The sequence below is a fragment of the Corticium candelabrum genome, chromosome 1 (assembly GCF_963422355.1).
Source record: "Corticium candelabrum chromosome 1, ooCorCand1.1, whole genome shotgun sequence".
Lineage (NCBI taxonomy): Eukaryota > Metazoa > Porifera > Homoscleromorpha > Homosclerophorida > Plakinidae > Corticium > Corticium candelabrum.
This window is the reverse complement of record NC_085085.1, coordinates 11,064,440-11,078,485: the sequence shown is the minus strand read 5'-3', so window position 1 is coordinate 11,078,485 and position 14,046 is coordinate 11,064,440. Positions and strand designations below refer to the sequence as shown.

The 14,046-nt window shown below is 39.7% G+C and overlaps 4 protein-coding genes across 5 annotated transcripts; 2 read left to right on the top strand and 2 right to left on the bottom strand.

The window, feature by feature from the left end:
• Positions 1-177: 177 nt before the first annotated feature.
• LOC134191946 (uncharacterized) lies at positions 178-2,498 on the top strand. The gene is made up of 2 exons (XM_062660602.1): positions 178-386; positions 682-2,498. The coding sequence occupies exons 1-2, from the start codon at positions 278-280 to the stop codon at positions 2,496-2,498; spliced, it is 1,926 nt and encodes a 641-aa protein (XP_062516586.1). The 5' UTR covers positions 178-277.
• LOC134191957 (uncharacterized) lies at positions 2,421-4,031 on the bottom strand. The gene is made up of 2 exons (XM_062660613.1): positions 3,938-4,031; positions 2,421-3,728 (listed from the first exon to the last, which is right to left on the bottom strand). Exons 1-2 carry the CDS (start codon positions 4,014-4,016, stop codon positions 2,671-2,673), a joined length of 1,137 nt encoding a protein of 378 aa, XP_062516597.1. The 5' UTR covers positions 4,017-4,031; the 3' UTR covers positions 2,421-2,670.
• Positions 4,032-4,139: 108 nt separating this feature from the next.
• On the top strand, positions 4,140-9,303 carry LOC134192528 (protein mono-ADP-ribosyltransferase PARP3-like). Its single transcript, XM_062661268.1, has 11 exons — positions 4,140-4,457; positions 5,792-6,200; positions 6,532-6,682; positions 6,749-6,807; positions 6,994-7,161; positions 7,229-7,294; positions 7,353-7,442; positions 8,236-8,322; positions 8,387-8,564; positions 8,623-8,766; positions 8,839-9,303. Exons 1-11 carry the CDS (start codon positions 4,201-4,203, stop codon positions 9,006-9,008), a joined length of 1,779 nt encoding a protein of 592 aa, XP_062517252.1. The 5' UTR covers positions 4,140-4,200; the 3' UTR covers positions 9,009-9,303.
• Positions 9,304-9,794: 491 nt separating this feature from the next.
• On the bottom strand, positions 9,795-13,892 carry LOC134185787 (uncharacterized). 2 transcript variants are annotated; one of them, XM_062653676.1, is made up of 4 exons: positions 13,834-13,892; positions 13,084-13,355; positions 11,116-12,003; positions 9,795-10,146 (listed from the first exon to the last, which is right to left on the bottom strand). In XM_062653676.1, exons 2-4 carry the CDS (start codon positions 13,313-13,315, stop codon positions 9,965-9,967), a joined length of 1,302 nt encoding a protein of 433 aa, XP_062509660.1. In that variant the 5' UTR covers positions 13,316-13,355; positions 13,834-13,892; the 3' UTR covers positions 9,795-9,964. The 2 variants fall into 2 exon arrangements, with proteins under 2 accessions (XP_062509660.1, XP_062509652.1); XM_062653668.1 differs by having other exon boundaries at positions 13,866-13,891.
• Between the last annotated feature and the right edge of the window lie 154 nt (positions 13,893-14,046).

Below are 14,046 nucleotides of genomic sequence, written 5' to 3'. Positions count from 1 at the left end.
TGGTTTTTAGTTTCGCGCGAAATGGATTAGGTACTGTACACTGTGCAGACAGGTTTGCTGACATTATGCCGTCTGGTGCACGTGCATGCCATTTCTGTGAGTGTCACGTGAGTTAGCGTGCGTTACAGCAAAGTTCTCTGGACATTGATATCAACCTGCCGCAAACATGTGTGCCAAACTCTGCTCGTGAGAGATGTACGTATACAGTACATGTTCGGTTGTATAGTAACAGGAGGAGGATAGTAAGTGGCGTTTTTGAAATAGTCTGGCACTTGCTATGTCTTCCGTCTCGTCGGATTCACTGTCAGATTCTCTCACGAGGTCGACTTCGGATGAAGTGCGAATTGCAGACAGTGTGAAAGGCACGAGATTATCGTCTCAATACGGTGAGAACACCAGAGTTGTAAATAAGCTTTCGGATTAGCTAAGACCGTCACTTCTGTTGGACACGCCCTTTATGGGCAATTGAAATTCGTCAAGAAAACACTATATAGGTTTGATACAACTGGAATGACGTCTATACACATGCATGTGTGATACGGATAAATGCTGTTATCCACCCTCATTAATATTGCATGTTATGTGTGTTATAGCTTAACTTAATTAATTAATTATTATTATTATTGTCATAAGGCTTTCATTTTGGTACATAAAATTGACTGTTTTATGTCATCATTAAAGGTGATGTGAGAGCATTCGTTCTGTATGATCCAGAAAATCGTGACGATGAGAAATTTTACAACGAAGTGTTTGAGCCTAAACTGGCCAGCATGGGGTGGAAGTGCACAACAGCGAGCCAATTACAAAGTGGAGTTCCTTGGCTGGAATGCTTTCAGCATGTCATTGAACACTGTTTAATGCACTTCATATTTCCAATGCCCAACTTGCAGTCAAAAAATCTTGACCATATGCGTCAACTGCTAATCACTTTTTCTCTCAGCAACAATGACAAGAGTGTTCTTATGCCGATCACATTTACTCACAGCAACTATGTTCATCAATACTGTAATCATCTAACTGTACTTAAACTGGACACTACTAATCCAGATGGAAATACAGTTGCTTGGGAGCATATTCAGGATTGGATTGACGACTTTGGTGAACATCAGAATGTTGAGATTGTTGGTCAGACTGCTGATGGTGATGTTTTCCAAAGTTCACAGGAATGGAGACAATCACAACCTGTTGCTATTGGAGAGTCTAGTACTATAAATACTATTTGTAGCTCTGGTGGTTCTGAAACAGTCAGGCAAAGGACAGCTTTGAAGTCAAACATCCGCAAACCTGTGCCGGATGTTACAAACGATGTGGATAAGTCTGTTCACCTCTTGGTATTTCATTTGAAATGGACAACTTGGTTGACCTCTAATCAGTTTTTATGTATTTGGCTGGTTGTTGTTTTTATTAGCTTTTTCCTGGAGATTGACAAGACAATGTCCACCTTATCCTCAAGTCCAGAGCAACAACAGCAGTTAACATTAATATTAAAGGGAATGTTTCCAGTCTTTCTAAAGATAATTGCTGGCATTGCTAGCATGTGGTGCCTTAGACGAAGTGTGTATAGGCTGAATTCCTTGAAGCTGTCTGACTCCCTGTCATCAGACGACATTGTACATGTCAGGGAATACATGATTAAGAGAGGGCTACTAAAGAAGAAATCACATCTTGACGATAAAGATGTGTTACATGCTTTAAAAGGCTATTTATCATCTTCAGATATACACTTCTTGGTTCTCCCTCTGCTTCATATTGCTGTGATGGGAGCTATGCTATTCACTCAAGGTCTATTTTCTATTCCATGGTATGATCAATCATCAGCCAGTCTGAGTATATGCACGCTGTGTGTTCTAATTGATGCTGTAACAATCATTGGTACGATTGTCTTTTGTCAAATTGCTGTGTCTATGTACCACCTCCAGTACAGAATATTAATTGATATCTATGAACAAGCAGCTCACAGTACACCTGCAGAAACTGCTGGTAGTCGCATATCACCATCTGCTTGTGGTCCAGGAATGCAAAACAGTTGGGAAAAACTGGGAACTGAAGTTGGAACAGCGTCAAAGATTTGTCTTCAGATTCTTACTGTTGCAAGTGTGGTTCAAATTTATATGATTTTCTATTGTCTTTACAATTACCAGTGGAGAACAGTTATGGACATCATTGCAATTGCACTGTTACTGTTCACTGAGGCACTATCTAGTTGTCCATCAAGATGGATGAAATTGACAGGACTGGTATGCAGCACCATTTCGTTTCTGGCACTGGCTAGACATTCAGTGACTGCTATTCCCTATGGAAATATTTACCTGATATTATTCAGGCTTCTATCAATCAAACTAACGTTTGTCCTTGTGTTACATTATCGTCTCATGGTCGTCACCAAGGACTGCCCTTTTCCCTGTCATTTTGTGAAACATATTCGTAGGAAGAGACTACTTTTTGTTGTAGCAGTATTTCTGATAGGAAGTTTGGTAGAGCTTGTTTTTGCTACGTAATTATTTGCATTTCACAAACTGTAATGAATTGTTTTAATCAAAGCGCTAAGTAGTTTCGAAAGAAAGTAGCCGATATGCTAAACTACAAAGTGTATTGCAAACAAATGATCACCTTACTCGTAAGTCTTGAGCTTGTCGATGCTGCATATAAAGATGCCATTATCCAATAATCCTACATGAACTCTCTGCCAATAGCCAAATGTCCCAAAAGACCAAGTGAAAGAATAACCAATGTGAGACCAGAGAATTCTTTAGATATCGGAAAGACACTGATTTCAAGCACCAATACAACTGCAGTTGAAAGAGTCAGAGCCATGCCGACAACCAGTTTTGTTCTCGGGTACCACTTGATTGCTGTTCCTCCAAACACAACGTTAAACAGCAGACCAGACAGACCCATAAACCATATAAACTGGAGATGGGGTATTATACTGGTTACCATGTCAATCCTCACAATTCCCATTGCAGATACAATTACAGACATTGTTCGAAGCATACGACTCCTACTTGTAGCTGTAACAACAACAAACGTGCCGATGGCAACAGGCCAGAAAGAGTGTGTTTTCATCATTTGAATATTCTGTAGTGTTCTGACTGCTGCTGTTAGACTGATACCTGATGTCAGTGCGACTACAGTTCCTTTTAGTACCGACCATCTCGTCTTCACCACATCAAGGCAAGAATGATTGAGCACTATATCTTGAGATTCAAAGTACAACAGAGCCAAAACAACATTAACAAAAAATGTTTGGATCACGAGACTTCCGATTATCACAACATAATATTCATTTCCCAGTTCCTCTAATCCTCGACCAGTGTAAACAAGTCTCAGTAAATACAGAAAGGCAAAAGCAGGAAAACAGCAAGCCAAAACAAAATCAATGTTTAGTTCTTTATTTCGACTCATTTGATCATTTTCAACAAAGCTTTTGCAAGACAAAATAGGACAGTCATCATGGTAACAGTATGTCCTTTGGCCAGCACGTGCAAACACACACCAAAGACACTGAGGAAGCAAAACACGAAGTAGAATCCTGGTGATAGCAACGGCTGCGTTGTCACGAAACATGACTAGAGCGATGAGCAGTTCAGCCGTTGCACAGATCTGCACAATTCCAAATGCGGAGTAGTGCAACCACGTGCGTTCAGAGAAATCGTCAAGGAGAGAGTAAAAAGTCATTTCATGTAGAGGTATGAGAGATGATGATGACTTCACATGTCGTCTATTTCCTACAATAAAATAGAAACTCCGTAGTCATACCGAAAGTCATCATAACATATACTCACCTACCTCCTAGCCCCTCACAGTCAAATCAGTGTATCATGCATTTCTAACTGCTAGCAGCTAGTTTTTAGCTTATTTACTATTATGGGCGTGGTTATACATTTGATGTAAATTCGTTAGTTCATGTAGCCTACATAAACAATTTACAAAATACCTTTTCGAGAAGTTTTCTGTTCTTTGCCAGTATCATTTGCTTTAGAAATGAACGCTCGGAAGTGCGACACACCCGACATGTTTACTTCGTTGCGTACGCTAACCAGACTGAATGTGACGTAACCGTACGTAGTCATTTCCGAAAGACGTGCTAACGTGCGTAGTAGACTATTTTCGAAAGACGTGTTAACGTGCGTTATCAAGTCTCTTAAGTACATGTGCGTTTTGAGTACGACTACACGTTGTAACTACTGAGAAAGAACGATGCCATCAAGGAAACGCACTAAGAAGGCAGACGAAGATAGTTCTGCGGCCGCAACAGACGTAGACGCATCCAAGATGACAGTAGCAGGGTTGAAGGCAGAGCTTGCAAAACGAGGTCTCGAGACGAGCGGAAAGAAGGCTGATCTAGTGAAGAGATTGAAAGACGCGATGGGAGACGATGAAACAGACGCTGCTGAAGAGCCTTCAGCTAAGAAATCCAAACCTGAAAAGAAGAAAGTGGAGGAGAAAGACCAACGGTAAGATGCAGCTCGTGTGACCGATGTCTGCAATGTTTCCCTGTATTAGCTAATAAGCGTGTATTGTGAATTAAGTACTTTTGCAGCTTTTACAACGTGACAAATTGTACATGTCTACCGTTCAAAGAATGAGCGGGAAGTACGGTCCCCACGTGATTCGTTCACGTGATTAGGTGGGGCTAGATCCAAAGTTTGATGACACCGCTTACATACCCGCAACCCACCCGAAAGTATAGGAAGAGAACTATAATTTAATAATTAATATCTCTACGGCTTGTTCTACATGGCTATCTGATAGTCTATAGTGGTTCTCGACATTTTTAGATAGACCCTAGGTGGTACTTGTTAATTAACTTTGCTCATTTTAGTGTCTCCTCCCTAATCTCCTAATCACGTTTATCACTTGCTCCGAAGAAGCGTTTTAGTAATGTATAAAGCATTTAATTTACTGCTTTAAAGTTGAAACTTTGAAAAAAGATTTATCTTTTGGTTCTCAGTAGATAATATAGATAATATAATAGAGTAACGGTTTTACCAGAATATCAATTGGCCATGTGTAGGCTGGCAGTTGAAGCCCTGCTTGCCACTATCAGAAAGACTGTTTAGAACAAAACTTTGAAATGCTTCAAGTTTATTTGTTTATGATGTATGACTAGGTACACTGTAGCAACAGTGTTTACTCAGTAGTACAGTCGCGTGTCACTTATCCCACACATCCATATTGAACAGGTCAAGCTTGCCATGTGAGTGATGATGACAGATGTATGATATGACTGATGATATGACAGATAACGCATATTACATATTGTATAAATTTACAATCAATCATGAAAAGAATAATTTTTATCTCTAGATCAATAAGACATTTGGTTCCTTTAAATTCACATCTACATTCAGTATACCTAATGTGGAAAAATTGCTGTATAATATGAACAATAGTTGAGTTCATAACATCTTTAGTTATCTAACATATCCACTTGTCCAACAGGGGTCCTGTCCCAAGGGGGTCGGATAAGTGACACGCGACTTTACTACACTTTGGTTGTAGCTGGCTATGTTTCAAGTGCAGAAAAATATTGTTTGAAGTTTCTTTAACACAAATGTTTGAAAGCAATATTATTAAAATATTTAATTTGAGTAGGGTATGTGTAATGTTGTCAAGACACCTGCTGACTCTAAGGAGTCTATACTTACATAATTAAGCATCATTAAAGATTATTTGCAAAATTGAAATAATTATGGATTGACAAAAGTAAACTAACGAGTTCTAATAGTTATTATTGTAGCATTTGTATTGTGCTTGTTACGTTAATTAACATGAAGGTTTTATGCAGATCGGAAGCATCTAAGAAAATGGCACAGCTCAAGGAAACCAAAAAGAAGAGAACTGCCAAGATTGACCAACATTGCTATCTGGCTTCCAGAGCACAAGCAGCTGTAGTTGACGACTATGACTGTATGCTGAACCAGACCAACATTGGCCATAACAACAACAAATACTATGTTATTCAACTGATTAACTGTCTTGGATCATATTATGTTTGGAACAGATGGGGTCGTGTTGGAGAGTCTGGACAGAATGCAATGAAAGAAGCATTTGGAGATTTGAACAAAGCAGTCAAAGAGTTTGAGAAAAAATTCAAAGACAAGACAAAGAATGACTGGTCAGCAAGACACAAATTCACTCCCGCACCTGGCAAATACACTCTCATTGAAATGGATGACGAAGATGAAGATGACGGGGTATCAATAGTTTATCATGTTGTTTATAATTGTTTTGGCTCGTATGGTTGTTATTGCCAATTTTATGTATACACTGTATACCATAGTATGTCTGTTTGACTACCAGTTCATGAGTTGTGCTTGCTTGTCTTGTTTGATTTGGGTTCTCTTTCTTTACTCTTACTTTGCACTTCCTACCTTGACTATCGTCTGTTTTCTGTTTATTTATCTACGTTTGTGTTTATTTGTTAATTAATTCTTTGTTCTGCCATCCGCATCTGTCTCTTTGCTAGGCTGTGACAGTGTCTTCTTGGACACAGCGTATACTTGAGTCTGATTTCAGTGTTGATAGGGTACTGCTGCCAAGTTGGCTGCTTTAGATGATAAAACGGATGCCCCCAAGAAGGTCCGCTCATGCACACTTGACAAGCACACTCAAAGTCTCATCAAGTTGATTTTTGATCATGACATGTTCAAAGAGGCCATGGAGAAAATGGAACTTGGTATATACTACATACTGCTTTGATGTTGTGTTGCTTCATGAGGTGATATTAGTTAATTGTTTCTAGATACTAAGAAAATGCCATTGGGAAAGATAAGCAAATCACAGATTGCCAAGGGCTTTGAGGTGATTGTTGCTTGTCCTATTGTGTGTACATGAGATTGCTGCAGAAATGTCACACACCCTGCCTTGAAGTAGTCTAGCATAGCCAGACCCTTCCTGCCTACATCCTGCCGGCGAGAAGGGTCTGGCTACGCGAGACTAGCCTTGAAGTATATCTGAGGTATGTGAGTGAAGGTGGGTTTGGTACAGGTTCTTGAAGAAATGGAAAAAGAACTTAAAAAGAAGTCAACATCTGGTGATCGTATGAGAGAGCTGTCATCTCGCTTTTACACACTGATTCCTCACAGTTTTGGTAGACAACGTCCACCAACGATTAACAGTGAGGAAGGCGTTCGGCAAAAGATGGACATGCTTTTGGTTGGCTTGCAATTGTTTGTTTGATCACGGCTCAGATGCAGTGATAAGTGTCATGTGTTACTATTAGGTTCTTGCAGACATTGAATTAGCACAGGAGCTTGAGTCTGAAAGTGAGAAGAAGAAAGTAGCTCAGGTTACTGTCGTTCTTTTTTGTTATTTGTTTTGTATTGCTCAAACTTCTATTGGGACAGGGTGATGAAGTGGACCATCCAATTGATATCAATTATGGCTTGTTAAAATGTCATCTCAAGCATGTCGACCCAAACTCAGATACGTTCAAGGTTGGTTGTCATTACACCTATGACAAACTAAATAACAATTAACTAGACAGCACTCGGAGTGTGCAAACCTCCGCCAAGGCCTGTTACCTCCGCCAAGGCCTGTTACCTCATAATGCCTTGTTTCCATGGCAACTATTTAAAAGACATTTGTGTTACCACTAATCGACATAATTTGTCTTATCAATCATTGAACCGAGATGGTATGGGTGTGCAGGAGCGAAATTGGAAGTCATCTCCTTGTCTTGTTGGAAAGTTCTAAGCGAAGCCAACCGACCCCTCAAAAGGGACCTACTTCAGATTAATCCCAGAAACTAATCAATTCTTCCCTTCATCAAAGTTCTATCATCCCATCAAATTTATCAAAATCACATTTTAGTAATCTTGGCCACAAACAAACAAACAAATGCCAACAAAACATAACCTCCTGGCAGAGGTAATGACTCTAATTAACAATAGTTTAAAATAAATTTAATTTTGCAATAATTGGCAAATACAGGCACTCTCTAGATGATTTCAGCTTCCAAGCACGCAACTTACGATGTGTGTTTGGGTTCTATGGGTTGTAGCAATAATGACATTTTACTTCCAGCTGCTATTGCACTGACGTATGGTTCAGTTACAGAATGTTTAATCACAATAAGTATTATTTAATTAAGTTAAGGCAAAGACAGCTGCGTTGTTGTTTGTTGCTTAGAGTCAATGAGCATAGTAATAGCAGTAGAGTTGAGAAATAACTAACCTTTAGTATGAGGATTATATCTGGTAGTTATCTGAATATGTGCATGTGTCATAGATCATCAAAACTTACACAGCTGCTACTGGTCCCACGTGGCGTTCCCTGGAGATACAAGATGTATTTGAAGTGGACAGAGAAAGTTCTGTAAGTCAATTTGTGTAAAAAATGTGATGCCATTCACTTACTTAGTCGCATGATGTGTTTACAGGCTGAGCGTTTCAAGCCATACGAGGGTCTAGAGAATCACCAGTTGTTGTGGCATGGCACAAACGTAGCTGTAGTTGCCGCTATACTGAAAGGAGGACTACGAATCATGCCACATTCTGGAGGTCGAGTTGGAAAAGGAATTTACTTTGCATCAGAAAACAGCAAATCAGCCGGTTATGGTAAGACTTTTGCGAGTTTGTCAGATATGTTATTGATGAATTGTCATTGTGTTCACAGTCCGTACTGCTGCCAACACTGGCATAATGTTCCTTGCTCAGGTTGCACTTGGTAAAGAGCATTCTATTACAAAAGACAACTGGTCGCTCACTGCCCCTCCTTCTGGCTTTGACTCAATTGTTGCTCGGGGACGAACCGAACCCGGTTAAAAAAATTTAGCACGATGATTATGTGATACACATCATGACAATTTATTTTTGATTTAATTAACTGTAGATCGTACAAAAGACACCTCAGTGAAGTTGGATGGCAAGGATGTGTCTGTTCCACAGACGAAACCTCTTCAGCAGCCTCCGTACAGCACAAGCAACTTCAGTCAGAGCGAGTACCTCATATACAAAGAAAGTCAGTGCCGCATCCGCTATCTCCTTAAACTCAAAATGTGATGACAAACGATTAATTGAGCATTCGCATTTTAGTTTGCGACATTGCTTTGCTGACTGAATCTGCCAGTGTTGGTTTTTTAGCTTTTTGTATGGTCTTAGCAGCATTGCGTGTGAGCTGCTTTTTTTGCTGTTGCGTTTACTAGGAAAAAAGCCACTTTCTCAATACAAATGTATTTTTTAGTTGCACAGGGATCAATATTGGCTCCACCCCAAAACTGGCAGTGCAGCTCTATTATATACATATACGTAGCTATCTTTAGTGTTGGGGAGGTGTCATATATGCTAATAGATTGTTCTAATTAGAAAAGAAAATTATATATTATTATATATATTAAATTAAAGCACACAAATAAGTTGTTGCTGCTAAGCTAAAATCTATATACATAAAGGAGAGCTCTGTGCGAGCTTGTGTGTAAAAGGATATCTCTAAAACAGCAAGTTGCAGCTCTGCCAATTTGCTTGCACATGCTGATCTGATCAAGGTAGATGGTGACGGTGTCTCGGATCTAAACCGAATCTGAAATGCCCATTCCTGATCTCGAACGGTACACACCGTCACAAAGTGTGTCATTTATTACTATGTAGCATAAGCGACATCGATAAAAGCAGGATTTTTTCCAATTAAACACAGCTACCTTCGTTTGCCTGTGTATGCGTGTCAAATAGCTGCCACGTTCACCCCACCTGTTCTGTACAATGGCAGCAATGTTTTGAAGTGACAACATCCAAACAGGGAATGTCAAAATAGCCGCAACTTTCGACGTGATTTGGTCACACAGATGGGGAACAGGCTACTCAGGATTTTGTCTTGCCTTCGCCGAATAACTGGAGTGTACTAAATGAGAATTTGTGTAACTGTTAATTAACTAATTAATTTGTCCGGCAAAGAACGGGCTAATCAGCAAATACAAGGTACAGTAGAGACAACCACCAAGCTGAAGTCCCTGTTTAGAAAGTCAATGGTATGGTTTCCAAAGAACTCCATTCTTCCAGTCTCCTTCCAGCACGCCCTCAAAGATTTTCACTATTTGTGAACTTTTCATACCCACAATAAAGTTTCTGTTTGAATCTTGCCAACCTGTTGCTCCATATGGTGGGTATACGTTTCCAACTGGGTAGTCAGTTGGAGACCAATTTCCTATCAAACAGCAAATAACTGTTGAGCATAAACAATTACATAATAAATTCCCGCCAACTGGTTTCTATGAGCTGCATACACACACACACACACACACACACACACACACACACACACACACACACACACACACACACACACACACACACACACACACTACCGAATCAGTGAAGTGATAGCAAACTAAGATAACAGGTAAAACGTGAATTTCCCTCTTCCTGACTTTAAGTCTTTAGATTAAGACAATGCTGGGTCATTTACTTAGATCACAAGATCATAAAGAACTCAAGAACAGCAGTAAACTGAGATAGAAACAACACTACCAGTAAATGTAAGTCTTCGTCCATACAACAAGTCTAGTTACGCTGAGTCACCGTGTGTCAAGTGACAAAGACTGATTGAGCTATGACCTAACTAGCATATGTATAACAGCATTGTTAAAGACGAGGTGCATTAAAAATATTGTGTTTCTTGTTGTCCAACCAACACGATTTTGCTTTCAGTGAAAACATCTCTCTTTCAGCTATGAGCCATAACAAACACAACTTTAAATTCACATGCCCTATTGAGTACGGTACTGACAAACAGCTAATCACAAACTGCCAACGTTCATGAGAGTTTTACCAGAACATTCTAATTCATGTTTGCAATTGCTGCCCCGGCCTTTTTGAAATGAACAACAGAAAGAACTGCAACGGCTACATGAAGGCAATTGTTTCTGACTTACTACAATTAGATGGGAACCTAACTTGTAACCTGGAGCAACAAATAAATATGTCCATGTGTAATATTAAAATTTCATTAATTGACAATTATAGACTGTTGTAAGTGTTACAGAATTTGTAGTCACATGAAATAGATTGGTACTTCATAGTTCCTGAGTTCCAGTTTAGTCCCACTTCATACATCTAGGTTCTGATTTGTCAGTTGCAGTTTAGTTCTACTTTATATTCTTTAGTTTTACTTTACCTGTGCTAAGATGAACTTCTTCTCCGTCTACTATCCAAAACTTCTGATGTGAATATGTGTAGTAAGAAGGTGTCTTCTGTATGACAACCCCGTTTTTATGAAGCATGCCGTAACAAGCCTGTGCACTTCTCCAGTCTGTAGTAGAAAAGATGTGTGATGATACTAACAGTTTGACATCAATACCATTTGACTTCATGTTGGCAATAGCGCTACAGAGTTGTGAATCAGTGATCTGATAAATCATAAGTTGGAAACTCTTTTTAACAGACTGCAAAGTCTTGTTAAGTTCTGAAAGAGCATAGTCTGGACTGGTATAAAGAGCAGTCAGCTCCACATTAGAGACATTTGAAACAATGGTTACGAAAGCATCTGGAATATGACGAGGAGTCGGTAGGCGGACAGGCAAAGAACTTGAGTTTGTGATGTACTCTATCTCTGCACTGCTGTATGTGTTGGTTGGAGAATACGTGCTTCCTTTGTTCCAATCATATTCAAACACTGATAACACAAATGACACAGCCTCCTTGCAATCTTCAGACATAACGACACCTGCTTCTCGGTTCTCATTAAATGACGTGTAACTGAAGTTGACAGATGATATAGACGTTTTTTTGCCTTTGTCAACAATCATCACCTTGGAATGCATAAATGTGACTGACCGAAATGTCTTCACTTCAATGCCATTAAGATAAAGCCAATCGAGAGGAGATATTTTGTCTTGACATGTTTTCTGTCCATAGTCATTTGTCATAATACGAACCTTGACATTCTTTTCATGAACAGCATTTAGCAATGCTGGAAATACAGGGAATGACTCATTGCGCATATTGCTTAACGAGCATCCAGTACACCCTTCAAAGGGAGTACATCGACTCCAGCTTGAAAAACCTGTAACAGTGACATAGACAGTGTTAGAATTAGCAAGAATGCAGAACATTCCTATGACAGCCCAGAACATAATAATGTACTTTAGAAGTAAGAATTGTATTCTTAAGTCGTTGGAAAAAAAGGTTGCATATTATTGTCATCGTAGATAATAATTATTGATTTAGGGCAGGGCAATGACAGTAGTAGTAGATAATTGATTTATCCATACAAGCCCCAATGATTAAATAAATAATTAATTAAATAAATTATAAAAGACAACACAATTACTAAAACTAATACTTGAACCTTCACCTTCATCTAAAGCACAATTCCCAGAAATTAAAGAAATATTCACCTTCTGAGAAGGTAACGGTACCAAACAGATGATAGACTAGTTTGGATGATGGTCATATGTTCTGTGTACAAACTAATTATTGCAAAATGTGAGATGCCACAGAAACTTCGTGAGTATGTGTGAGATAAACTCTAGTGTAACCTTACAATACAATGAATGTGCACAACTTCAAGTGAGTTACATTGTCTCTGTAGAAAGAGTAAGATGAAATTTTATGTGCACCCGATATGTATGTGTATGTCTGCAGCAGAACCATTTGATAAAATGAGTCACCAAAATAAATATTAACCTGCTCATGCACAGCATGGTTTCTCATTCCACAAACCTGCTGACTTGAGTGAATTCACAAGGTTTACAAGTCGCCACCACTCATAATCAAACAAGCATATCTTAGCTAAAGTTATCTCTCGTCAGACAGAAGACATACTAAAACATGTTGGTTCGACTAATGTTCACTTAGAGACTGAGATCGACAAGTTCAGTCAATACACTTGTACAACACACTTGTGAACAGTCAGTCTTGTACTCCAACAGGTCACTATTTCTCTTCTTGTTGTTAGTGTACACACTAACAAACAGATAATTCGGTATTCTAGTAACGCTTTTTTAGGTTACCAGCAACATGCCTACTACATTTTAGTGTTAATTACTATAACCTTACTGTTACATGCACAGCAACATGCATTGCTAAACATCACCAAACACAACATCACGACAGCCTGCAACATTCGAAAATACTCACTCACCTGGAGTGTATAAGTCAATAGAAGTTGTTGCACTCTCAATTAGCTGCACGTACATCTCGATCGAGCTGTCGGGTGAAAAGAATGGCGACGCCGTGACAGAGTCGCGACAGCTAATCGGCTCAAATGACGCCTTGTACGTCGTCTTCTGATGATCATATTCTGGATCAGATGCACCGTTAACCGTAGAGACGTACAGCAAGCAAGCGGCAGTCGCCAGAAAGAACGACAACATTGTTGCTCGATTTGGATTTACCGCGCTGAAAATACGGGATCTAAAATAAAATCCTGTTAAAAGCCCGTATGACTATAGATTCTGCACAGCACGTGCTGTAATTACACTACACCCACGCCGAACGACCTATTTTTATTGTCGAGTGCACTCAATAACGCTGCAAACGTTAGTTTCGAACTTTTTTTCTGGACAGGTCGGTAATGCGTGCACCTCGCAGCACGCGTGACATGCGTGAGCACCACACATGCCCAGTGTTTGTCTAGTACACACCACTCGTCACACCGTAGAGCACTAGAGCCGTACAAGTATTTTGCAAACACGAATGGCGCTCATCACTATGCGCCACCTTATTGCCTCAAAACTTACAAAAGAACGGCCTTCGAATGTGTGACAATTTGCTACAATCTGACGGCAAAACAATAGGTAGCAATTGGTCACCGCAGCGGACAGTTGCTACGTAAATGAAGTACTGCCTACCGACTCGCGATCGTTAGCTACACAACAAGCCAATTTCCTACCGTTCCCCAATCACGAATGCCTTGCCTCTTACTCAGTGTGCCGTCGGTGCTAAAGCTTGAGTCCGCCTACGTAATCTCGCGCAGTGATCCCACCCCTAATTAGGCAAGCACCTAGTACTTAATGAGATGGTAACTCAATCAGCAATGTGCAATAATAATGCACACAGCCGAATCAATAGTACGTGATGTATTTGCCAGCTTCCTCCAACACAG

What these genes read in the sequence shown, in the direction of transcription:
- LOC134191957 (XM_062660613.1), bottom strand. Translation starts at nt 4,016, where the DNA reads ATGTCGGGTGTGTCGCACTTCCGAGCGTTCATTTCTAAAGCAAATGAT. An exon ending in ACAGAAAACTTCTCGAAAAG is followed by an intron (nt 3,729 to 3,937) that starts GTATTTTGTAAA and finishes ATTTTATTGTAG; the next exon opens with GAAATAGACGACATGTGAAG.
- LOC134185787 (XM_062653676.1), bottom strand. Translation starts at nt 13,315, where the DNA reads ATGTTGTCGTTCTTTCTGGCGACTGCCGCTTGCTTGCTGTACGTCTCT. An exon ending in TATTGACTTATACACTCCAG is followed by an intron (nt 12,004 to 13,083) that starts GTGAGTGAGTAT and finishes TCACTGTTACAG; the next exon opens with GTTTTTCAAGCTGGAGTCGA. An exon ending in AGAAGTTCATCTTAGCACAG is followed by an intron (nt 10,147 to 11,115) that starts GTAAAGTAAAAC and finishes GCTGTTTGATAG; the next exon opens with GAAATTGGTCTCCAACTGAC.
- LOC134192528 (XM_062661268.1), top strand. Translation starts at nt 4,201, where the DNA reads ATGCCATCAAGGAAACGCACTAAGAAGGCAGACGAAGATAGTTCTGCG. An exon ending in AGAAGAAGAAAGTAGCTCAG is followed by an intron (nt 7,295 to 7,352) that starts GTTACTGTCGTT and finishes CTATTGGGACAG; the next exon opens with GGTGATGAAGTGGACCATCC. An exon ending in CAAACTCAGATACGTTCAAG is followed by an intron (nt 7,443 to 8,235) that starts GTTGGTTGTCAT and finishes CATGTGTCATAG; the next exon opens with ATCATCAAAACTTACACAGC.
- LOC134191946 (XM_062660602.1), top strand. Translation starts at nt 278, where the DNA reads ATGTCTTCCGTCTCGTCGGATTCACTGTCAGATTCTCTCACGAGGTCG. An exon ending in GAGATTATCGTCTCAATACG is followed by an intron (nt 387 to 681) that starts GTGAGAACACCA and finishes TCATCATTAAAG; the next exon opens with GTGATGTGAGAGCATTCGTT.